We start from the raw sequence: 25031 nt of genomic DNA on the forward strand, positions 1-25031 counted from the left end.
CACAAATCACTGGCTTTTGGGTGGGGTTTTGTGAATTTTGCTGTTGTTTTCAGTGACCATAACACTCACATGTAAACTAGCAGGTGGATATTTCCCTGTTCCTCCTTCATCCCTCCGCCACAACTTCTCAACCTGGTCTCCTAACTGGGAAACCATTCCATCAATCATCAAGCAGTCAGAATCCCATTTTCCTCTGGAACAAAAGGTAGCAAGGAATGGGACAGAGTAAAACACTAATTCCAGCCTCTCAGGGAAACAGATTTCCTCCAGTCAAAACGAAAAAAAAAAAAAGCTCCCATGAGTCAAAGAAAGTAACACACATACAAAGGCATGATTATGACTTGGAATGCACAAAAAGGAAATTTGAGTCAGATGAAAGAAGTTGGTTAGATCACATTCAATTATTGAAGGACTTCAAAACAGAAATCCTGAAAGCTCTCTTACTAAAGGAAAAGTTGCAATGACCCTTTTGTTTCCAGATTTCGTTTTTTGTTGTAATAACAAGGAAGCATAAACAAACGTTTTAAGTGTCAGAAATAACCACTCTCATACTGCCTAACAGAGGAAACCTAACATTCTCAAAACAGCAGGTCTATTCTTTATCATGAATCTAAAGCCTCAAATTGGAGTGTTTCAATACACAGCTCGGAGACAACATAATGGAAATTTCAGATTTTGTTCTCAGCATCTCACTTTTGTTCCTGAAAAGCTCTTTTCAGAAAGATGAGCATACAGGTAAATTTCAGTATCCTCCTTCAGCGGCATTCATGTTTCTGTACACATACAGTACAATTACGGCTGGCTGAACTTGCTTCAGAAGTCCATCACAGTCTTCTGCTGTGACGCTACCCTTTAATACGATGATAAAAAGCAGAACAAGCACACCAGAGGTTGTATGCTTCTACGCAACACACAAGCCTCTAAGTAAGTTACTTGAGAAGCAAGCTATGTAAGATGAACTTTAAAGTCAATACATAATACACTGCAGCTTCCACCTTAACCTTGCTCACAGTGCCATAGCCTAAGCTTCTTCAAGTCTTTATTTAGTTTTCAGTGTAATTTCCAAAGAAAAAACTATTATCATTTAATCCAGGGCATATCACCTCTATGCTGGTAAGCTAGCCCTGTAAAGAGTGCGTTCATCTGGAAGGGACTTTAATGTTAATCACATGATCTTTTTAGTGGTAACAAATTATACCAATTAGCCAGTAAATTAAGGGCACTACCAAAAAAATGATATCAACTAATGGTACTAAGCAGAAGTATATATATACATTTTAACATAGGAAAGTAACCTCTGTGTTCAAGAGAACACATGCATCACTCAGGAGTACTACCAGCAAATGCATTAAGCAGAGCAAACACTTTATTACTGATAAAAAAAGCCATTCACTTCTGCTAAATTTACAGTGGAAGTGTTCTAGAGTTTTCCTGTAAGGCTTACCTTGAGAAACGCTCAAGTTTCTGTCGATGACCAGTATAGTAGCTCTGAATCAGAGGATAATTGTAGAAAGGTCTAGACAAATGCATAGCATCATCTACAGGCAAAAAAGTAAAAGCAAGTTAAAGAAGTAATATCACATTTTAAACTAAAACTCTTGACTAAAAAGACAGAAATCATACAAGCTAAGCATCAAGAAGCCTCAGACTTTGAAAGAAGCCAATCCCATTTCTGCCTTTGCTAAGAGATGTAAGACACAAGACTCAATATCTTCTTGCCTCGAGCACCCTTTCAAGTTTACAGTTGATGTAGCATTCAGAACATGTAGTGTAAGCTGAAGTTCACTATAAAAAAACCTTAACAATTCTCAAAGGGAATGTTTTTTTCAACATGTCATGTAAGCATCTGTAAGACAATTACAGCTGACAACAGAATTTATAATCCACCCAAATAAAGAAGAATTTCCAAGGTGTATTTCTTCCTCAAGCAATAAACAAGAAGTTCAACAAAACATGCAGGTAATGCTTTTATTGTAAAAACAAGCACTCCAGTATTGATTTTTTAACAGTTATTTGATCAAAATCACAAATATACTTGTGCTGGGGACACAAGCAACTCCTTGAAGTCAAGAGGCTTATTGTTCCTTCTAAAAAACATCCAAGAAAAACTGCTTGCATTATTCTACACCATTTGAAAAAATACTAAAATCCCAGTTTCACCAACAGAACTTCAGCACATATTATCACTGAACCCACACGACTTACTGTCTAAGCATGTGTACACAGGAATCACTTACCGGACAGTCTTCTTGTTACACATGTATTAACAGTTTACGCTTACCTAAACCCTCTGGAAGGAGACTGGATCGACAGAACCAGATGACCACTTGGGCATACAAAGAAATGAGGCTAGTTACCACCTGCTTATTTGTCAAGTCTGCAAAACCTGAAAAAAAGCACAGGATTATTTTGGTAATGCAACTCCTTTCATTTTTACAGAACTCCCTACCTCAGACTAAATAGAAAGTATAAAAATAACATGGTAGAAATCTTTGTCTTTACATTTTTCACTCTGTATCACTTTCTTATTTGAACAAAAACCTCAGAGTCACCATCAGAACTAAAACCAACCTCTCCAAAGAGCCAGATTCTCTAAAGGTTAAAATAATAAGAAAAAAATAAAGACTGAACTATTAAATACACTAATGAGTAAGATATTTGTTTTTCACGTAGTAGAGATTTTTACTATAACAAAGGAGTAATTTTTTTCCTCAATATGCTAAGAACAATTTCTAATTTAAAAAGATACAGAAACTCAAGTAACTTTACAAGGTACTCATTTATGCTTCCTTTATAATTTCTACTAATTTGCAATACAATATTTCCATGTGATTATAAATTGCTAGATAAGAATTAAAAAGAATAGCGTTCAGCATCACCACATTCGATTGCTGTAATTTCAACCCAGCTGCCTACATAGCTTCTTGCAGAATGTAGAATGCAGCCTCCCCTGCCCACTTGCGAGAACTCCACAACAAACTACTTCCCTGAACCCAACCTTGCAGATTTAAGCCCCTTCTCCCAGCTAAATTTGACCGTCTTCTAATAATCAAAAATAACAACAGCTCATGTTTCCACACTTAAAACCTAAGCATAACCCCAAATCTTAATGAAACATACCAAAGACTTAGTAATACTATTACAAACCTTTCTCAGTAAGCTCTTGTGCTTCTGTTAGAAAACAGGTTAAGACTGTACTAAGGTTGCTCAAAAGCAACTGGCAGTGCTGTAAGGACTGTAGTGTCTGCGGGTCAATGAAGTTGCAAGAGCCATCAAACAGTGGAATACCTGTTCAAGAACAAATACAAAATCACCAGCCTGCAGAGAAATTTCAGATTTTCGAAGTATACTTAAAGAACTGCGTGCAAGGTTGTATACCAGCAGATTACTGGATAAGCTCAATTAGAAAGAACAATTTTATGTTTGCTGAATGACTACACCAGTACTCACATATCTGGTCAAATTCCTCTTTTGTATGGATCACTTTGTTCCATGTCCACTCAAGAACAAACCGTAAATTAGCAGCAGAACTTGGCTGCTCTTTAAAAAAAAGGAAACAAAAAATAAATGAATCAACAGTTTCAAACTAAAAAACATATAACACAAACCCAATGTAAGCAGGATTACCTTCAGATGTCCAATGCTTAATGCATCCAGTCAGAAGTTCTAAAGAACCTGACTGGACAGCAGCTGACAATACCGCTTCTAACTGCTCCTCCTAAATGTAACAGACAAAATAAAATGAGAAACTTACATAACTGGAACTTGGAAAAGTGTGTGCAAGTAACTATTTGCAGTAACACCCTCTGCTAACACCCACTCTGCATTTTGTGCATGGGCGTCTGCCACCAGCGATGTATGAAAGGGACCGAATTAATCCCCTGTTTGTGTGGAAACAGTGAAGCTAAGGTCAAGCACCTTTCTGGACTATGAAGACATGAAGCAGTTCTGACAGCCAAAACATGAAGTTATAACTTTCTAAAAAGGCAGAAAAGAAGTGAAACATTTAAATTCTAACCGGTTTAAATTTTAAGTTGTTCCAACACTGTTTTCCAATGCAGCAGCAGTCCTTGAGAAGGATAACAAACAGGTATGCACAGGCAGGTGATAGTAAGTAGTAGCTTATTTCAGCCAGTGTTCTGATAGTTCTCTCAAATGAGCTGATCCTTCATAAAATTTTACTTTCTTTCTTTTTTTTTTTTTTTGTTTGTTGGTTGGCTTTTTAAACACATTCAAAAGTATCTTTCTCTTCTAAATAAAATCATTACATTCAAAGCCATTTTTACATATCAAAATACAGGTGTGCTATTTCCATCTTTTTCTGAGAGCGGGTCTCAGACAAGGAAACGCACCAAATACTACTTACTGTGGCAAACAAAACCAAACTAAGCTTCTTGCTCCTAATACTGAAATTTGCCTTCATAACATTTGAAAGAAATCTCTGCTCAAATGGATAGGAAGTCTCTGAATGATATGGTCACAATTCACCAAAGGTTATTAAAAAATTTCTTGAATTCCCAAATTATTTCCAAGCTGGAGTTGACAGCAGAACATCAAATTTGAATGCAAGAGTCTACCTCAGGCTTGCAAAATAAGCAGTCTACCAGCTAGGTCAACTTGCCAAGAAATGTATTTTAGCTACCACACTGTGCAGAACTGTTGTTTGCCCTAACGCGCTTCCACAAATCTGGTGAAAAATCCAGTAGATGGGAAGATGAGGGCAGTGGGAAGACTGCTCTCCCCTTCCTCCTAATTGCTCTGCTGTATGATGACTAGCTGACGATTTAGCTTAGATAGATGGGCTGCTCATCACAAAGGCTCCATCTCTCATGAAACCCTTCGGAGAGAGAAAGGTTGGTGCACTGCAAATGGAAAACCTGTAACAGGCAGGTGACATCACTATTGTGGGATAAAGCAGATAGCAGGTGGTGGACATCATCAGATAAAGGTGATAAAGGTCTTGCAGCAACAAGAGGGCAGACTAAGAGCAGTAAATTGGGCTACTGTAGCACAACACGAAGGCTACAGAGGTGAAGATCTGCTATGAGAGGATGCAGAAGACCCTACTGATGAAGGGAAAATGAGGGGAAGCAGTGATGAAACTGTCAGGTAGAGCTAGCAACGGTAACTGTTACCAGAGCCCACTTCCTTGGAAGCAAATGATCATGTATGGTGCAGCAAGCTGGTGTTTGCAATAGCTCACATCCAAGCAAGATGCACCCATCGTCAGCTACTGCATGGAACCTCACGCCCTGAGAAACTGACAGGGACAAAGGTTGTTCTGAGGGAAAGATGCTTTACGTTACACGTGACCAGCACTGACCGACACTTCCTTGTGCATATCTGTAGCAGAGAAATAAGAGAATGTGTCTCTAAAGACAGCTCTGTTAGGGCTGTTACCAATCAAACTCAGTAGTTCGGATCTAAAAACACTACTACTTCTGCTAACTAAAGCCAACACCTACATTTTAATGCAACTTGCAAATAATAAGAAAATCAGATGATTATCGTGTCTTGTAGCCTCTACGGACCTGTCAGACAACACAGATGTCTTTCCCCCTTCATTCCCCGATATAAACTCACCTGACTCAAACTGGATGGCTGGACGTCAACTAGTCTTGGAGACAGCAAGCCAGCTACAAGACACCTGTTGTAGCTGTCATGAATGGCTTCGCTTATTGAAGGACCAGACTTCCTTAAAAAATTCAAGGTCTGAAACATCAGTCAGAAATGACAGATTAAGACAGCATTATTATTAAATCACAAAGGATAATCACTAAGAGCAATAATCTAAATGTTCCCTTAAACTGTCAGAAAGCTTGCATCAGTAACATGCTTTATGTTAGCAAGCTGAGTAAGCATTACTACGTAGAGTCACAGTAAAGACTACGGAAAACCTTTAGTGAAGTCTATAGTATTCTACATATTATATATACATTAATATAGATACTATAGTAGCTATAGTATAGTTTATAGTAAAGACAGAGTAAAGTCATAGTAAAGACATAAAGATGGCAGCCAAACTAACAGTTACAGTTTATAATTCTCTGTCAAGACACAGGCCTTCCTTTTCCCCTGAATACCAATACAAAACACATCCTATATAAGCTAACACTAAGACACAACTTGAAATGACACACTCTGGAAGATCCTTTCTCCACTTGTTTGTGCAGAAGCTGATTTACATGGGAAATATTTAGAGAGCTGAAACTTAAGTCAACATTATTTGTCACAAGCTGCGCAGTGCCTTAGAAGTTACAATTTCACCAAGTTTGGGAGAAAAAAAAATCCATTTCTTCTGAAACAGATAAATAGCTTTTCATTTTCTCCATTCTGTCCTCCTTTTTCAAGTTAATCAGGGATCAAAACCCTAACTCCAGACTATGTAGACAGTTTGACTGGAGAGCAATAAAGTAGTAACAGCTTTTCCTGACTTGTATATTTTTGTTCTTGCTCCAAGACCACTGCTGTGTAACTTTCTAGACATTCAATCACTGATTATGCCTTACGCAGGAGACAATGGTAGATTTACAGTCCCAAGAGTGGACCTAAAACATTACCATTTACACAGAAGTGGCAGGATATAATTGCAATTATGCATGTGGATGAGCAGAATGAGTATAAAATGGTCTCTGACACTGAAAGCAGTGCAACTTCAAAAAGGTATCTCTCTTGACATTCTCCACAAAAATACAGTAAAAGATCACCTCCTTCTGGAAGCCAGTGCAAGTCATGTGAACAACTCCGGAGTTCAGCAAGCATGTACCATCTGCAGAAACAATGAACATTTAACAATAGTCCACACTCTCACAGTTATAAGCAGTTTATATTGTTTAAGCAGTGGCATCTGGAAATTTCTAACAGTTCCCGCGTTCTTCACTTTAAGTTGTTTTTTTTTAAATAATTACTGAATGTAGAAATTTCACCTCTAATGCTACCAAGGTGCTGTGCTTTGGCTCCAGTTCAAAGTAATTTCATTTTATAACCATCACCACTTCACAGGCTACATTGCAAGAGCACCAAAACTCAGCAACTGTCAGGTATGTTTCACAATATTAAATACCTTGTTAGTACAACACAACCCGAGTAGGGTTTGCAGGGGTTTCATTTAGTTTTTAAGTAACAAACAATGAACAAGAGAACCAAGAAATGGTATTTGACCTCAGTTTAGGCTTATCACTATCAAAAGCAGTGAAATACTTACCAAAGCTATAGGTGCTTGGATTAAAAAACTGCTCAGGTGGTGGATAAGAAGGAGGAACTCCTCGACTCAGACTCCTCTCATGTACCAAAATATCCAAGATGAGGTTTGGAGAAGTCATGCTTACTACAGTATCCAGTGACCACAATGCAAAATAGGGGCAATCATGAAGGAATTCTTCTGGCCTTAAAGAAAACAAGTGCATAAGCTAAACACCGACTTTCAGATGAATTATTTGTAGGGATATTGAAAAGAACTTAAAAAAAAAAATCTACCTTAGTGAATCTGGCATTTGAGCATGATACCAGCGATTAATGTCAAATACACCCAAATAAGTAGATGGCTTTCCCTGACCGTATGTATTCACTTGCCAACTGAAGATCGATACACTGGTGTCAGGAGATATTACTGTAAGAGACAAGAAATTGTTTCTTATTTGTAGAAAATATGGTATGTCTGATCTTTTTAAAACACCACTTTCTATTTTGGCGTCACCTTGTTATATTGCTAATGAAAAACAACACTTACTCAGAATAATAAAGAAAACGTACAGAATAGCAAACATCTCTATGACAGGTTTCAATCACACTGCCCCTTTTTTCTTGTTCAAATGTTATCAGTTCTAAGTCAAATCAACTAGACAATTATTAGCTAATTAAGTTTCCCATACATTAGGAATTGTTCAAGACACTGAACTAGGTGAATAGCTTAGGAAAAAAAGTAATATGCTAGCAACACATACATTGCTACTTTTAGAAAGCATACAAATATTTATCATATACACTTGTATCACTCAGCAGGCATTATTACTTTCCAAATTTGACTCAATTACAAGTTTTAAGAATAGCTGCTTTCCAGCATATTCAGAATGAAAGAACATATCATCACACAAAATAAATTAATTCAAAACCCCCAAACCCAACAGGAAATAGGAATAAAGATTTTGACATAAAACATTGACAATGTTATACTCTGCTTCCCTAGTCCTGCTGGCCACACAGTTTGTGACACCAGCCCGGAGCTGGTGGCTCCCTCGGCCCCTGGGCACACAGCTGGCTCATGCCCAGCCGGCTCTGACCAGCCCCCAGGCCCTTCCCCGCCGGGCAGTTCCCAGCCCCTGCCCCAGCCTGCAGCTGCGGGGGGCTGGTGTGACCCTCGGGCAGGGCCCGGCACTGAGCCCTGTGGAACCTCACCCCATCGGCCCGGCCTGCCCAGACCCCCCTGCAGAGCCTCCTGCCCCCCAGCAGGTCAACACTCCCCCAGCCTGGTGGCAGCTGGGAACTGGCTGAGGGTGCGCTCGGTCCCCTCACCAGCGATAAACAGAACTGGCCCCAGTACTGGGCCCTGGGGAACACCACTGGTGACCAGCCACCAGCTGGATGCCAATACAGTCATAGCTTTGAACAGGGGAAAAAAATAATTCAGGTAACATTCCTAAGCAATGGAGAGAAGGATCTTACTGTTCAAAGGACGCAGCTGGAGTAATAAAATGACTGACCAGCATTACACAGATGACCCCACAATACTATATTTTACAATAACCAAACAGAGACATCAGAACAAACCTTCATTAATGCTATCCTCTCTGTCAACGTGGTTGTGAAATTTTTCTACAGTCTGACAGCTGAGTAATTTAGTATTGCTGGTCTGCCCTCTCAAAGGAAAGATTCCACCTGTGAGATCTAAACTGTACCTTTCATCACAGTATTCCAAACCCTGGGGAAAAAAAAGGAAGATAAGAAAGGTTATTCTGAGATAATAACATACGTTATATATAAATATGAAAGAATGTTGTTATCTAACATAATATACATATTATACTGTATATTTCCCATGAGCTTATTTCGGATGGCAAATAGAAACTACATCTGACATGCAAGAGAATTAAGTGTCAAAATCGTAACAGACAAGTTTGGCTGTAAATGCTCTGCACATTTTCAAAAACTAGCATTTCCCTAGCTATAATTTGCTCTGAAGCATGAACAGTCCATACTGTTTCATATTTGTAAAAGCTGCTTCCTCTTGAGGAACTGAATTTATACAGGCTCTCTGCAGATAAATGTAGTTGGAACATGCAACACTGCAGCACAGAACTGCATGACATGTTTTCAAAAAGTATCGACAAGGGCCATGCCCAAGAACACTCAGCAAAACGTATTTTTTTTTTCTGGTCATCTCTGCAGTTTGATGGTAAATATTAGGCCTCCCAACTTAACTGATGCTTACTTAAGAGAAAATAATCATTTTCATCTTTTCACATACATGCATATCTTACCTCATACATGACTCGTCCTGATGCCAAGCGTTTTCTGTCACCAAACGCTAACTGCAACAGATGTAAACTCACAACATCACCTTCACTGAAAAAGGTATAAATTATGAAATTTGATTACAAAGCTGCTTTAGAGTCCTCAGTATCATTTTATTAGATCCAGACTGAAGCAGCCATCAAGAAACACCAGGTAGGAACTAGCAGGTTCCTCTTCACGTCTGTTAAAGCCTGTAAAATTTGCACTGTAAGCTTAACACCTTCCATACCCGAGAGAATCTCCTGCACAGCTAAATAAACAAAACAAATATATATGTATCAACTGCATGTGAACTAATATATTAAAAAAAAAAATCAGTGGCTTATGTTAAGTTTTTATTCACCTTTGTTGTGTAGACTGAACAGCCCACAAGTAGCAACAATTGCGAGGATCATTCTCAGGCTCTTGAAAAGTAACAGCATAGACAGGAATCCTTCCTCCTTCAAGCTGAGAGTGGTGCCTACAGGTTTACAAAAAAAACAAACAAAAAAACAAAAAAAAAAAAAGGAAAAAGGTAAGATTACTGGCCCTAACTCTTTGTAGATGGGTAGAAGCATCTCCTGAGAAAAGAACACCTGACATACTTATCCTCAAAGTAGAGAAGGTCATACTTCCATCTCCAGCAAGGGAGTCCAGGAAGTGACAACTACTTACACAACAGTCAAGAGGTGAGGAAATTACTGTCCTTCATACGCAGTAACCCAGGCTTATATCCTCCCCTGCCTGAGGAGGAGGAAACAAAATCCTTACCTCAGCTGCCAGGCAAAAGATTGTTCCTAGTCTTGTAGCCTACTTCAACGCTGAACACAAAATGCAGCGTATCATCTGAACAAATTTAAAGCAGCACCAAATAGTAGTTTCTCGTTTCTTTACTTGGACTATGTAAAGCATTTTTCTTCCAGACTTCTGAACCTTATCTGTAACTTCACAATCTCTTCTTCCCACTTAATTATTCCTCCGCTGTCTATAAAACATCTAATAGTTGCTGGTGAATCACTCCAGATTTGCTTAACTGAATTCCTATCTCAATTTGGTCAAACATTTCAAGTGAGGTTGTTCTTTGACACATTTAAAAACGTCTCTTAATTTTTCTATTACTTCTAAATTACATGTCCCTTATTCTCATCTCCAAGTCTTCCAAGCAAACGTGTACTTCTGAAAGAACAAACTGTCTCAAAAAAAACAGCTCTATCACACCCTAACTATCTGACATAACCCACAGAAGCATACTCTCCAAAATTCCGCAATCCACAGGCACTGTGGAAATAATAATAAGGAAATATAATATAATAATAAATAAAAAAAAAAGGAAAATAATCCCAGCCCACTGGGAGAACGTGGTCCACTTAATCCACGTATGACTTGACAGTTATTTCAGAAAAAGATCTCTAAACGTTCCAGGATTATACTCGAAAGTATTTCAGTCCCTGAAAAAATTCTCTTTAAATTAACATACGTCCTTAAGCCAAAAATTGAGACCACTACACGCCAAGTGCTAAGGCCTACTTACTCCCTCTTCAAAGTTTTCATATTCCATAGCGACAGGTAGCCATCAGAAAAACCCACAACGAGCTGATTGCTTCTGCTTATGTAGCACAGGGTTGTTATTGCAGTTCCTGAAGGATTTTGAAATTGAAAACAGAGATGCCTCCCTTCTCTGGTCACAGTTTCTCTTCGTTGTGGAACTTCAGCTGGAATTCTAGTGACAACTTCTAGATCTACACACACAAAACCAAACAATAAATCCATGTGTTATTCCACTGAGGTTGCATTTTAAACACTGACGTGACAACATGTACAATCTAATTCTACCATCCTAGGAAAAATACTCACTAATGCAACTTGGGTTTTGCTATTTCTATTTTGTACACATATTCAAGAACCTAAGAACTCTCTGATTGGGTAGGGTGTTCTTACTTGTATTTCAAAACCAAGTAAAAGTGTAACCTTCATAGACAAATTTTCTTGGCCTCAGTAAATCAGGAGTAAATAGGGTAAATCTGGCAGTCGCATTGACTCAGATGGCAAAATCATTACAACTTCACTGGCAAGAATCCTAGTGTCACAGGGATCTTGGTGGCAGAGGGGCATTTATAACATTAGGGAGTATTAAATCACTCCCATTTTTAATCAGTTCAGGACTGTATGATGTCAAACCGCCATCTGTAACCAGCAGTCGTCAATGTCTGCATACTTGTATCTTCAAAGTGCGATGCATATGGTTTATTGAAAAGACAGTTTTCTTACATTTAAATTCAAGTTTTAAAACAGCAAGCTTACCTGATGCTTCTAGCTCATTCTGACTGCAAGATAAATCATCCAAACAAAGGTCAACCAGAAGCAGATGACCAACATCTGTAGCCACTGCTGCCACTCCAAAGAGCCATCGCAGACTTGGATGGAGGTGCTGAGTGCTCACACTGGCTCCTCCATGATTAGTTATGGGTTCTATAGCAGTTACCTACAGGAAAACGACAAGTTAATACTTAAGTGGTTTGACGAGTGAAAGAGAAATCACGCAAAAGTGAAGCCAGAATTAGCCCATCAGAAACAAGTAAGTAAATACAGGATCATAAAACTTAAGAACAAAGCGTTGTTTCCAATTGTAACAAGAAGGAAAAAAAAAAATCCCTGTACAAAATCTGTTACTGCCTTTCATTTACTTTATTTTCTGCAGCTATTTAGCTGAATTAACTTCAACTTAAAAATGGTGCATTCTATTATTGCAGCTTACCAATTTCCATTTCCTACTTAGAAATTATTAACTAAGAAAACATAGAAAATCTGTTATATGCAAGAAACTACATCAATATTTAAATCAATAAAAAAAAGTTTTAAATGCACACCAGCACTTTTATGAACGTAAAAAAAATTATAAAAGCCAGCCCAAAACAAGGGCAAAACCCAGCAGCTTGTTGGATAAAAAGCTAACTCCAACAAAGGAAGAAGTGCATACTGCTCTTTAACATGTGAAGCGGTCTGCATGCGACTTTATTACAAGGTGAAGACAGACCTTTCAGCACCGGCCACACATCCCAGGGACAATGCTGACTGCTACAGCACAGACAGAAGCACTTGAAGACTCCTGCACTAAAACCATGCAAAAGAGCATAGGCTGCCATTTAGCCTTCTTACAAAATGCAACACAATGAACAGGAAGCTTTACATCAATAACAAAGTTTTACACGTAAATAAACCAGTGAGCATCACAAGGTTGTCCATTTTGTTATTTAGCTGGGCTTTTTTTACTCCCAGAGGTGGCCAAAAAATAACCAAATCCATAAGCCCGGAAGTTTTCTCCTCTGCCATATCAAGCCAGGTTGGATGTGGCTTTGAGCAGCCTGGCTTAGTGGAAGGTGTCCCTGCCCATGGCAAAGGGGTTGGAACTAGATAATCTTTAAGGTCCCTTCCAACCCAAACCATTCTATGACTATACTGACTGGCAGTCTATTATAGAATTTACCTTTCATCTTGGTCACAAGAATTCTAACCTTAAAAGTGCCTATGATAATTTAGACAACTCTATCATGATTCATATTTCCTATACATTTCTAATCTTCCCTGCTACTCAAAGGACTATCAAAAGTGTTTTGATTATTCAAATTCTTGCTGTCCCAAGTCTTGATGACCGTTATGAGGAAAGCAGAAATACTGTACATATCTTGCAGCAGAAATCGCCAAAGTTCAAGTGTTGCTGCTAAATTCCTTTTCTTTTAATTTTTTTTTCATTGTACAACTGGCTCCAAATTAGTATTTTCCATTTTTGCACGGTCTTCGTAAAATGTTTCCCACTCTTAACACTTCAATTTTCCATGTAGAAGCTCCTGAAAATGTGTATTTTTCCACTGCACTATGCACTGACTTTTCATATTCTCCTAGACTACTGCCAACTCATTCTGGGAATGAACAAAGAAAACTTTTCTCAGCTCACTGAATCTGAATGCTACCCTTCTGCCTCATACAAACCAGGAAAATTTGTGAAAACACCGTTCAATAGTTCTGAAACATACAACCATTATACAGCAATTTAATATAATTAATGTTTTTAACTCAGATTTGCTTTTACTAGAACCCAATTCAAATAATAGTCCATTAATGTTTTATGTTTTCTGCTGCATTTCACATGTATACCTAGAGGGCAATGAGAGATGCTCCCACAAAAAATAAAAATTATGCCAAAATTCTTTCTAAGCTTCTGAGTTTGGTTTTTTTGACTCATTCTTTTGCTCTCTGAATGACTACACATCTATTACACTAAAAGGCAGTCGCACAGTCACTGTAAATGCCCTGTATTAACACACTAATGGCTTGACACCTTGGATCTGAATTACTCTAAGTGAGCGTTAACTTGTACAACTTGTTGTCCACAAAAGATATACTAACACAGAAAATAATCCATAAATTAAGGTGCTTATTAAAGCCCTAAGCCAATAACGACAAAAACTACAGAAAATTATGTTAACAACAGATTCACATTTTACTTTTAAAACTAATCAGTGTGAAAATCAGAGAAACATTCAGGAAGATTAAAAAAAAAACAAGTTATACATTACATAATATGCAAGTATGAATTACAGAATAAATTCAGAACATATGGTGAGTGGCCAAGTGCAAGCTTTATCTACTTGGTTTTGCTTACCCTTACTCTCCCTCTCAACTCATGAGCGATACCCATGTCCTGTCTATGCTGATCTAACTAATCTGACAGCAAAAAGACAGAAAGCAAAATGAAAGCAACAGGCCAAACATGCTTGTAAGCAAGAGTATTCAGGACATAAGAGTAAAAATTCAGATAAGCTTTGGCTTCATTCCAAAATTCATAACCTTCATCACTCAGCCAAGTTCTCCCCTCCAAGGCTTCCTATTTTCTCTTGAACCTTTTCTTTTTTGTGATATAGAAAAATACCCTAATAACTGATGTTTAAAACTACATTCTATGTCAAAACACTTCTGTAAACACAGATTTGATGTGAAATGACTCTTCTTAACCTTCCTTTTCCTATTCCAGCTTACACAGATTTAATAAATAAAACTTAACAAAGTTACGTTATTTTTCACAAATATAATTTATCCATTGATTATACACTTATATCAGCACACAGCTTGTCTTTCTATCTAAAACTCTTAAGATTTATCAAGATGACAGGTAAACTAAGAGTGGAGCACTAACCTGAATCATTTCTTCAGAAATTACCACAATACAAATGCTTTCTACCAGTAATCCCTCTGTAGCATTTCAAAAACAAAAAGCCACCCGCATTCTACCAAGTCAAACCAAATCCCATTATAGAAAGCTGACTAATAAGTAAGAATCTGCAAAAAATAAATGCTAAGATGATAAAAATACAGCGAATTTTGATGTTCTATTAATTTCTGCTGATCCTCACTTACATTAAGATAATGAGACTAGGGGACACTACATCATTTGAGTTTATGGGTTATGGAAGACAGGAAAAATTAGTGACATCATACCAGTGTATCCCATCTACACAAACACAGTATTCAATGAGCAGAGAGATTCAAGGACTGCAGATCGAAAGCCATCCTTTCAACCACCTGTCAGATTAACTTTTTTCCTACCCTAGGTCATGATGAAAATGTGTTCTGCTCAAAAGTCACCTGCTTGCTGTCCTGGTTTCAGCTGGGATGGAGTTAATTATCTTTTAGAAGCTAGTACAGTGCTGTGTGTTGGCTTTGATGTGAGACTTCTAAGTTTCTCAGGACTTGTGAGAAAAAGGCTGGAGGGGCACAAGGAATTAGGAGAGGGCACAGCCAGGACAGCTGAGCCAAACTAGCCACAGCAGTATTCCATACCATGGGATGTCAGGCCTGGTATATACACCTGGGGGTTGGCTGGGGAGGGGCAGATCTGCTCAGGGCTGGCTGGGCATCAGCCAGTGGGTGGTGAGCAGTTGCATTGTGCACCACATCTCTTTCTTTCTTTCCCTCTGGATTCTATTCTTTCCCTCCTCCTTTTCATTATAACTGTTATTGTCATAATTATTATTGTTCTTTCATTTTTATTCTATTTCAATTATTAAGTTGTTCTTATCTCAGCTTCTTGAGTTTTACATTCCTTTCCAACTCTCCTCCCCATCCCTCTGGGTGAGAGGGGAGTGAGCAAGCGGCTGTGTGGTACTTAGTTACCAGCCAGGGTTAAACCACACCACCTGCTAATCTGAGATTCATGGGAATATGTCCAAGTCATTGACAGCACAACTATAGAAGCTGTAGATATTTTAAAGACAGTATACTGACATAAATCAGCCATTTAGGAAATGTGTGATGTTCCAGACATTTTAAAGAGTGGGGTTTTTCTTTTTCACTCTGGCCAAAAAAAATTATTTTTTAATGCCTTTTTGTGGAAGTGGAGAATTACGTAACTATGTATTCTACAATAGAACAACACAACTTGTTTTACTATCAGTAAACTCAAAAGGTAATGGTACCGCTAAGCCCAAGAGCTTACAAGGCTTGGACTGAGTGGACCCTCTGAAGCCACAGGATGTTAATGCAAAACAGGAAAAGTACCTCCTACAACGAGATGCTCCAAATCTTTTCCTGAAACAGGATTATGCGGCACCTAACAATACAAAACCTTCATTCCTCCAATTAAGAGGTACATACCCTTCCTGGAAGAACAACTGCTTTAACCACTCTCGATGTTCCAAGGTCGTACAGGCAGAGAACACTTCCCTCTGCTTCTTCCAACCCAACCAGCAGTCCAGTTCTCTTCTGCCAGGAAAACTCCTTTACCGTGCGAACAGTGGGAGGCTGTTCATTTACTCCATTGAAACGATAAGCAGAGAGCCGCTCTCCTGTCACAGAGTTCACTACCTCAAGTTGAGGACCACATGCCAACCACGCCAGGCCATTTCTCCCTGTGAGAGAAAAAGAAAGCTGACCAAAGCGAGTTTTCAACAGAAGACTGAAAACAACTGAACAGTCACTGTTGTTACCCCTTTCCTTCAAGAGAAGTACCTAATAGACAAAGACTGACTTTTAATTCTGGTCTGTTATTTAAAATCACCCACTGAAATCCTTAAACAATACCTCTTAAAAGTAACAACCTTCTTATTTTGCAATTTTACTTGTCATTCCTGCACTGAAGAATTTCGCTTGTGTGTGATAAAGATTACATACATTAAGCTAGAGTCTTCATACCCTGGTTCAGCTTGGTATTGACAGAAATCATCAAAATACATACAGGAAACGTTAAGTCTTGCAGCACACTTCAAGTATAAACCAATTCATTTCTAGTTTATTAATTTTACTTTAATTGCCTACTTTGGGCAGGGATTTGGACTTCAACAAGAAATTATCTTGAAACAGGCACTGCATGTGCAAATTTAAACTTTTACATGTGCTGATCACAGAAAGAATTTAACACATTTTATTTCACTGAACTACTTCAAGTTCAAAGGAAGAATTAGCTCAATTACTGCACTTACAGTCAGGCAGATAAATTCTACCTGGCCTTAAGAGAAGCCCAGACAACCAGGAAAGCACCCAGCTCTACTTGCAGATCACCCAGAGAGTCAACTACCTAATCTGCTTAGCCACTTTCAGCAACTCTCACTGGGTACTCATTGGCAGCCTATTAAATACTTTGGAACTATGGCTGCAGTGCTTAAGAGTGCTATCCCTCTTCCTTCTGTTTTTATTCAGACTAAGAAATAAGCAGGGAGGGTTGCCTCTGTAACACTGTAGAAGAATTCTTTCTGCACATAACATTATAGTGGTCACAGAGCTTGAGCTGGTACAAGGAAGTACAGCCCAAAACAACACTACTACTTTCTTGAAATCTGCCTTTTCTTTCTTTAAAAATTGAGGAGGGCTCACTAACGCAGGAAGCTTAAGGAAATTATTTTAATAGCACAAGATTGGTGCAGGTTGTTGTACTATGACCCTGTGTTTCAGGTAAGCTCCTGGGAGTAACAACTTTATACCAAGGCCAAATATAAAGGAAAATGCTCACCTCCAGAAAACTTCCCACACAGCACAGAATCTAGGGTTATCTCATCTTCCCCAAGAGCCTGAACAGTCACCTCTGGAAACTGCAGTAGACTGCTCGTTACTTGAGCCGTTAGGTCTCGCATTCTTCACTGTAAATAAAGAAAGAAAAAAAAAAGGCAAAAAAACTCACATCAACCATAAATATTTTTGAGAGTGACAGAAGTTTCAGCAGTAGACAGTGAAAAAAAATCTCCTATACATAGCCTGTAGCCCTTTTCCTTTGAAAAACAATGGCACTCAACACAGGTTTTGATCTCACAGCAGAGCAAAAAGAGAATCCTTTGCTTTTCTGAGGTCACCAACAAAAAGAGACACAGAGGTATCGACAAGATGAATAACAGGAAAAAAAAACAATACACTGAGTTCAAGTCTACTCACAAAAGTTAGTAAGATGTAACCTGAGAAAAATCATGTTGAAAAGCTTCTCAGTAAGAGGTATAAGTTTCCATTTGTCCTCTCCCTCATTATTTATTGTCAATTGTCTTCTAGTAGATTTCACACATAGTTTACATCTTGTTCACTTTTTGCATGTTTATTTTGAGCATTAAGGAATATTAAGTTCTTAACCACCCTCATTCTCCAATTCTTCCAGAAAATGTACTGTTGATATTTTCACAGAAGCAGCAATACAGACTTTCATAGCTCATCAACGAGAAAGCAGTTTTCCATACACTTAGGATGCAAGTATTAGACAGCACTTCAAAACATTGGGGTTTTTTTCTGTACTTAAATCCTTACATTCCTTATTCCAGTCCCTTCCTTCCTATTACCCGTTCTTTTCACATCTCTGCAGTATTTTACAAAAACATCTAGGCCTCTCAGACAGCTTCCACACTTCTGTAGGTGCTCCACAAAGAGTTCATATTTCACTATGTCAAGATAGATGTTTTTGTGGAAAAACTGAAGAGCCGAAGCGATTTACAAGATTGAAGAGGTGCTGAAAAAAGGTGTTCACACACATGGAAATACAAACTGCTTTAAGTAACTATGTTTTGCAAGTTCTATAGGTTATTGAAAAAGCCTCCAGAAGACAAGATCAAACTTCGTTCAAACAGCACTGCTTTCCTCATGGTTTCAAAAGGAAGATACTCTACATAGTTCACTATTCCTGGATGTTACACATGCTGATCAACTCAGGCATCAAACAGAACCCTCACCCTATGCTACAAACCAGTACAGCAGCCACTTAAAAGCACACAGACTACTGCATTAAATGCACCATACAGGTTCTCCTGTAAGTAATGTTGTATCCCAGTTTTGTCCAGCGTGCGCTAATAACCTCTTTTCCTTACAGCACAGGAGGTTACAGCGAGTTTTGAAGACTAGGCTCTGGGAGCAACACCTAGTTATTAAGGGGAAATGTTTATACATAAATGCAATCTATATGAATTGTTACTACTGTGGAGACAGATTACGCTGTAAAACCTGGGCACTGGAACTACTACAGTTCAAGTCACAAGCGCTCAATTTGTGAACACGTTCCAGTAGCTTCTGCCAGCATGCAAATGAGCATGTGAAACACAGCAAGTATAAGTCAGGGTCCTGCACTAAGCATAAATCAATGTTTTGAAAAATATGTTGCCGATGCAAAGCCAGTATTGCAGAATGCTGCTGCAGCCGGCCAGGCTGACCACTCTGCCAGTGTTCATGGCCAGCACCAATCAAGTTCCAAGTGGGACAAGGTATCTGCAGTAGTTTTGTTGTGTTTGCTTTTTGGTACTTGTCATCATTTCAAAGTGACAGCAGGATGAGGTTTTGCACTGCATCCAAAGGCTCCAGAGTAATAAGCCCCACAAACTGACCAGCATTCTGGCTTAGTTTAACTGCAACAATCTCATGAATATGTTTTATGAGTAACCCATCATACCATCTTCTAATATAGACACATTGGGTCGGTGAACAGCACCTTTCACATGTTTCAGTGCGTGCCCGCTGCCGGGCACCACTGGGAAGTGCTTGGCTTTGTCTTCTCTTCCCCCTACCTTCAGGTATTTATATGCATTGATGAGATTCCCCCTGAGCCTCCTCTTCTCCAGGCTGAACAGTCCCAGCTCTCACAGAACTGGTACCCCAGTCCCCTCTAACCACCTTTGTGGCCCTTGGCTACACATTCTTCAGTACCTCCATCTCTCTCTTTTGAGAGCAGGGAGCCTAGACCTGCACAGAACACTCCAGGTGTGGCCTCACCACTGCCATTCAAGGAAGGATCACCTCCCTCCACCTGCTGGCAAGGCTCCTCACACAGCCCACCATACCGTCAGCCACCTTCACCACAAAGGCACACTGCTGGCTAGTGGTCAACGTGTCCACCAGGATGCCCAGTCTTTTCTGTCCAGCTGCTTTCCGGAAGCTGGGCAGCCCCTGCATATACTGGTGCACAGGGCTGATCCTTCCCAGGTGCAGGACCCATCACTTCCCCTTGCTGAACTGCACAAGGGTCCTGTCAGCCCATTTCTCTAGCCTGTTGGAGACTCTCTGGATGGCAGCATGAGCCACTCTTCCTGCTCCTGCATCATCTGTCAGCTTGCTGAGGGTACACTCTGCCCCATCATCCAGATCATTAATGAAAACACTGAACGATCAACACACACACACACACAAAAGCAGCCTATTTTAAAATGTTCAGCTGGTCAATCCGGCTTGAAGGGAGAACACTGTCTATGCCAACAGGAAACTAATCCAGAAAAGTAGATAGTTTTCCAGCAGGTTAGAGAGCTAAACTGGCTTGCAGAGAGAACCAGCAAGCATAAAAGCTGGCACAAGGAAGGAGACAGGACAACGCATTGGGAAGAAGGAGAAGACACTTGTCTGTCTCCATTTTGTGGCAGCAAGCCGTTACGTTAGCTCATACATGCATGAAAGTACACACTCAGTTTGCAAGGAGAGCTAAAAAACCCTTACTTTTACAGTTGTTAACACTTCATTACCAGCATACCACACCAATAGGCCACAAACTCCAAAGATGATCCAAATCACTGGAAATCATCAAGCAGGGTCACCTATAGCTGGCTGCCCAGGAACATGTCCAGGCGGCTTTGGAATATCTAAGTCTGGAACGGTCTTTCACACATAGCAGCCTGATGTGCTGAGCTGCAAAAACATTTGTGACACATGCACCAGGCCCCAGGGTTTTGGTGACTCTCTCCTACCCATTTAAGTATTCTCTCCACCACGCAAGCAAAACCATACCACACCAGCGAAGGCTCATCACTGTTATTTCTCCAAAACTACACCCGCCAGCTTACTAGGTAGAAAACACAAAATTAATAGAAGTCCGATGAAGTTCATTTCACTGACTCAGAAAAGCAAATCCCAGGCAAATCAATGCAGGAAAACTGCAGCTGATGCAGTAAGCAAATGAGGAGCTGTCCTCAGCAGAACAGGGGCCGGCACTGTGTGCCCAAGCGCATGTGACAGCAGACAGCCCAGACCCACACCGCCAGTCCGGCTGGGCTGCCGGGCCTAAGGCACCACCTGAACCGCCACACACAGCCGGCACCCCCAAAGGCCTTCGGCACCCCCAACGGCATTAAGCCCCTACATTACCCATAATTTGGCCAAACCTGATCAGGAACCAATTACTAGACCCGAATGACTCACCACGCTGCTTTCTACCGGCACAAGTTCCAGACCTGGAATCACAGATTATTACGGGAGAAAGCAGGCGCTTTTGTGAAAGTCAGCAACTTTGCTGCCTGCCGTACGCCTCATGCAAAGGGCAAGAGACCCCGCACCAGCTGCGCGGGGGGTGCTGCAGCGCTCCGCGCCCCGGCCGCCCCCAGCCCCCCGCCCGCCGCCGCCGGCCCGGGCAACGAGAAACGGCACCGGAGGGGAGGGAGGGGGCAGTGTTAGAAAAAAAGGCCAGAGAACCCCGCCAAGCAGGGCCGGCCGGCCGGGAGGGAGCGCTCCCGGCGGCGGCCGCCGCAGCTCCCACGCCCCCCGGCCCTTGACGACCGCCTCTCGGCCGCGGAGCCTCGCACGGCGCCGTCGCCCCCCATGTGCGCTGCCCAGGCCGCGCGGCCGGCCGCCCCGCCGCGGCCGGGCCACGTGTGGCGGGGCACGGCGCCGCAGCCCCGGGGGTCACTTACATAAGGGGCCGGGCGACGCGGCCGGGCCCGCCCAGGGCCCCCGCCGGGCCCGCGCTGCGCCAACGGCGGCGGTGCCGGCCTAGCCGCCTCGGGAGCGCCCGGTGCCTGCCGGCGCGGCGGAGCGCGCCCGGGCGGGCGGGCCGCGATCAGCCGCCGCCGCCTCCGCCGCCTGCCCCCCGCGCCGCCGCCTCCCCGCCGCCCGCCCGTCCCTGCCCGGTTTTCCCCCGTACGTGCCGATGAGGGCGGCGACATCTCCCGCAGCGACTACAGCGGCCTCCGCCTGCCCGCGGCTGCGCGGCCGCCACACGCACTGTTCCCTGCGGCCGGGCCGGGCCGAGCCGAGCCGTTCCCCTCCCCCCACCCGCGGCACCCACCTCGCTCGCTCACCCGCCGTGCGCGGGGGGCGGGGCGGGGCACAGTTCTCGCGAGAGCTGCCGCCGCCACCGCGGGAATTTTCAAATTGGCGGGACAGGGCCGCGGCCGGCGGCTGGCACTGGACTACGCGTCCCAGCGCGCCGCGCGGCTATGCCGCCTTCCGGTGCGGGCCGGGCTCGCGCGGTGCACGCCGGGAGCTGTAGTTCCTTGCCGGCGGGGTGCGGCGCCGCCCCCGTTCTGGCTCGGGCCCCAGCGTCCGCGCCGGGCGGCCTGGGATGAGGGTGGTAGCAGAGCCCACGGTGCCCTCCAACCCACGGCAAAACCACCCGGCGTGCAGAACCAGCTCTGGGCCCACCGCACCCGGCCTGCCCCCGAGGGAACCAGCGCAGGGGGGAGCGGCCCTCTCAGGCCGGCTCCAGCCCGTGCGGGGTCCCTGTCACCGCGGGAACTGCCTGGCCTCCTTGTGCCAGCCCAGCCTACGCGTGTCCCGCTGATCGCCGGAGCCCCCTGCCCTCCCTGGGGCACATGGGTCTGGAAGGAGCCTGGCCCTCCCCAGGCGTGAGGCCGCGCTGGCAGGAGCCGCATCCCTCCCCCGGCACCTCACCCCTAGCAAGCTTAGCCTGGAAGCCACCCTCCTCACTAGTCGTCTGCAGGCTTCCTTTGTGGCATTTTTCACACCTCATTACCGACTCTTGCCAGCGCAGCTGTTTCAGGAACAACTAGCGATTTGGCAGTGGCAGTGAAAACACAGAAGATGCAACCGTATTTGGTGTGAGGTGTCTGTCAAGGCAGTGGTTCTGTATTAACGTCCTTCAGCACTCCAAATGGAGTGTATGCCACCAGCATTTGATCGTAAAATAGACTAAGTGCCAATGAGAAGAGGTCTTTGAACATTCTACAAATGAACATATTTCCAGGCGTGCTTGATTCCTGGTCTCTATTGCAGTTGTTCCTATGTGCTGCAAAGGTCTAAACAGCAAGGACACAGAAACATAGCTGAACTTTAATGAAATAATGCTGGCAACTAAAAATACTTATAATAGGTTAGCTTTAGATGGTAGATAAAATTTCAGACTAAAAATATACCCAATATGGCAGCATAAATAAGCATTTCTTTGCCAACAGAGACCATGACTATCACACGCATTCACCACTGAAGAGGGCAGCTGAAGGCACTTACCTGTACAAAAACATTCTTTACAACTGTCATGATCATAGTTCTTTGTGTCGATTTGCGAAGCTGAGTTGTGACCAACACAAAGGACCTGTCACCATCACCTTGGCAAGGCACTTACCCTTTCAGGTTTTGCCTCTTGTGGGTAGAACATCAACAACGTTAGGAGAGAGAAGTATCGCTGTGCTTGTGAATCACTGTTCGTTGAGACCTAGTTCATTACTTTTGATGTTCTGGATGTTTCAGTTAGGATGAGATGGTGATAACAGACTGATGTACCTCTTGTGCAACACTTTTTACATACAGAGAACAAGCAAAGTCCCGCTTTCTTGTACAGAGCAAGAATTAGATGACACAAGGTATTTCTACCCCCCTTTCCACCTGACAGTTGCTGCTAGGACCCCAGCTCTTTCTCCAGGTAGCCAAGAACTAAGCATTTTGTTCTTTTTTACCGTGTGTATTCAAATGTCCATCAACATGCATAATCAATCTGCATAAGCCTGTTCAGACTATGGTACTCCTTTTATTTCAGCTACCAAAAAAGCTCCATTTCTTTTATACTTGCCTTAAATAAAAGAAATCCATTAGCCCGACCTCACCAGAGCATAATGCAGCCACTAACACACTTGAGAGGCAGCCACCTAATTTCTTTTACGTGAGTGTTTTGCTGTTGCCACAAGTTGAGTAAAGCTCACTGAACCTACAGTAGTGCTTGCAGCATAATTTCTTGTCATCCCTCAGTTTAAATTAAGGAACTAAGTCTTCTCTTTTCAACTTCAAAAACAAAAGGAGAGAATTTTCGTCTTTGACATTGTAGCAGAATTTTCACTTTCATGCTGGTTGTTTTTTTCCAGCCCACATAGTATCCTTCACAAAGATTCATTGCACATTGCATTCAAGATAATTTTCATTACGATTTACAAATTGTCCAGAAAATGCCAGAGCTATTAAGTGTCACTCCATCATTTTAATACCTACCTTTTGTCTCGCACTCCCACATGTATGTCCTAAAATACCCTACAAACAGTAAGAGTGAAAATCAGAATACAAGCCAGTTTTTGCATTCCAGATCTCTTCAGCACATCCATAATGAATTTAATTGATTTTGGAAGCAAGGCAGCTAAACTTTGAGATGAATGTTTAAACCCACAACACAGTAATACGTGCTCAAAAATGTTTACTGAGAAAAAAAATGAACCAGATAATAACACTAAATGATCCCACTTGAGATTCCCGTATACTCTTCTAGAACAATAGCTTCTTGTAAGTAAGGACTAATCTGTTTCCCATCACAGCAAGGACTCCCTGCTAGACTCAGAGTTTCTTTAAGGGCACAAATTTATTCAAAACAAAATTCAGAAGAAAAAAACCATAATAGAAAACATTCTAACTGAACACTCTAGAATATACTCTACCCAAACCACCTAAGGTGCGTGATTCAAAGATGACTAGCAGGCACCCACCCCTTTCTTCACCTCCTCTTTCCCAGGAGAGGAACTGCTGCCATACCCCAAACTTGTCTGATAACTGCTTGCCTCGTGTCCCTCCAGTCCCTCTGGATTTTAAAGGGGTATGCTATCTAGATGCAGTTTTCTTCTTATTTTTTATAGAAAGGCATATATAAAAAGCCAACACAGTTAACATAAAATTAGGGTTACACCATTAGTCACTTAAAGGAGAGAAAGTAAGTGTGAAGTTAAAAATGCAGGTCTAATGCTACCCCTTTTAGTGCATGTATTGTAACACAGTCAAAACACTCTTTGTCTTTAAAACAGACATTTTAAGATATTAATAAACAAATCTGATGTTTCTAAGAAATGGCAGGATCATCAAAGCAGTGACAAAAACATTCAATGTCTCCCAGCACC

General features: G+C 41.7%; 1 protein-coding gene across 3 annotated transcripts in view; it reads right to left on the reverse strand.

The window, feature by feature from the left end:
• AHCTF1 (AT-hook containing transcription factor 1) overlaps positions 1–22075 on the reverse strand; it is a 41629-nt gene extending 19554 nt beyond the window's left edge. The window contains exons 1-18 of one of the 3 annotated variants that reach the window (XM_040611606.1): positions 21989–22075; positions 17489–17615; positions 16138–16391; positions 11791–11971; positions 11021–11228; positions 9854–9970; positions 9477–9561; positions 8767–8917; positions 7477–7609; positions 7205–7386; positions 6708–6769; positions 5584–5712; positions 3628–3718; positions 3451–3540; positions 3148–3288; positions 2282–2386; positions 1445–1538; positions 70–193 (exon numbers count right to left, since the gene is read on the reverse strand). In XM_040611606.1, the coding sequence (XP_040467540.1) occupies positions 70–193; positions 1445–1538; positions 2282–2386; positions 3148–3288; positions 3451–3540; positions 3628–3718; positions 5584–5712; positions 6708–6769; positions 7205–7386; positions 7477–7609; positions 8767–8917; positions 9477–9561; positions 9854–9970; positions 11021–11228; positions 11791–11971; positions 16138–16391; positions 17489–17609 (2268 nt within the window). In that variant the 5' untranslated portion in view covers positions 17610–17615; positions 21989–22075. The other 2 variants (XM_040611605.1, XM_040611607.1) reach the window with 2 other exon arrangements.
• Positions 22076–25031: the final 2956 nt, after the last annotated feature.

Source organism: Falco naumanni, chromosome 12 (assembly GCF_017639655.2).
Source record: "Falco naumanni isolate bFalNau1 chromosome 12, bFalNau1.pat, whole genome shotgun sequence".
Taxonomy (NCBI): Eukaryota; Metazoa; Chordata; class Aves; order Falconiformes; family Falconidae; genus Falco; species Falco naumanni.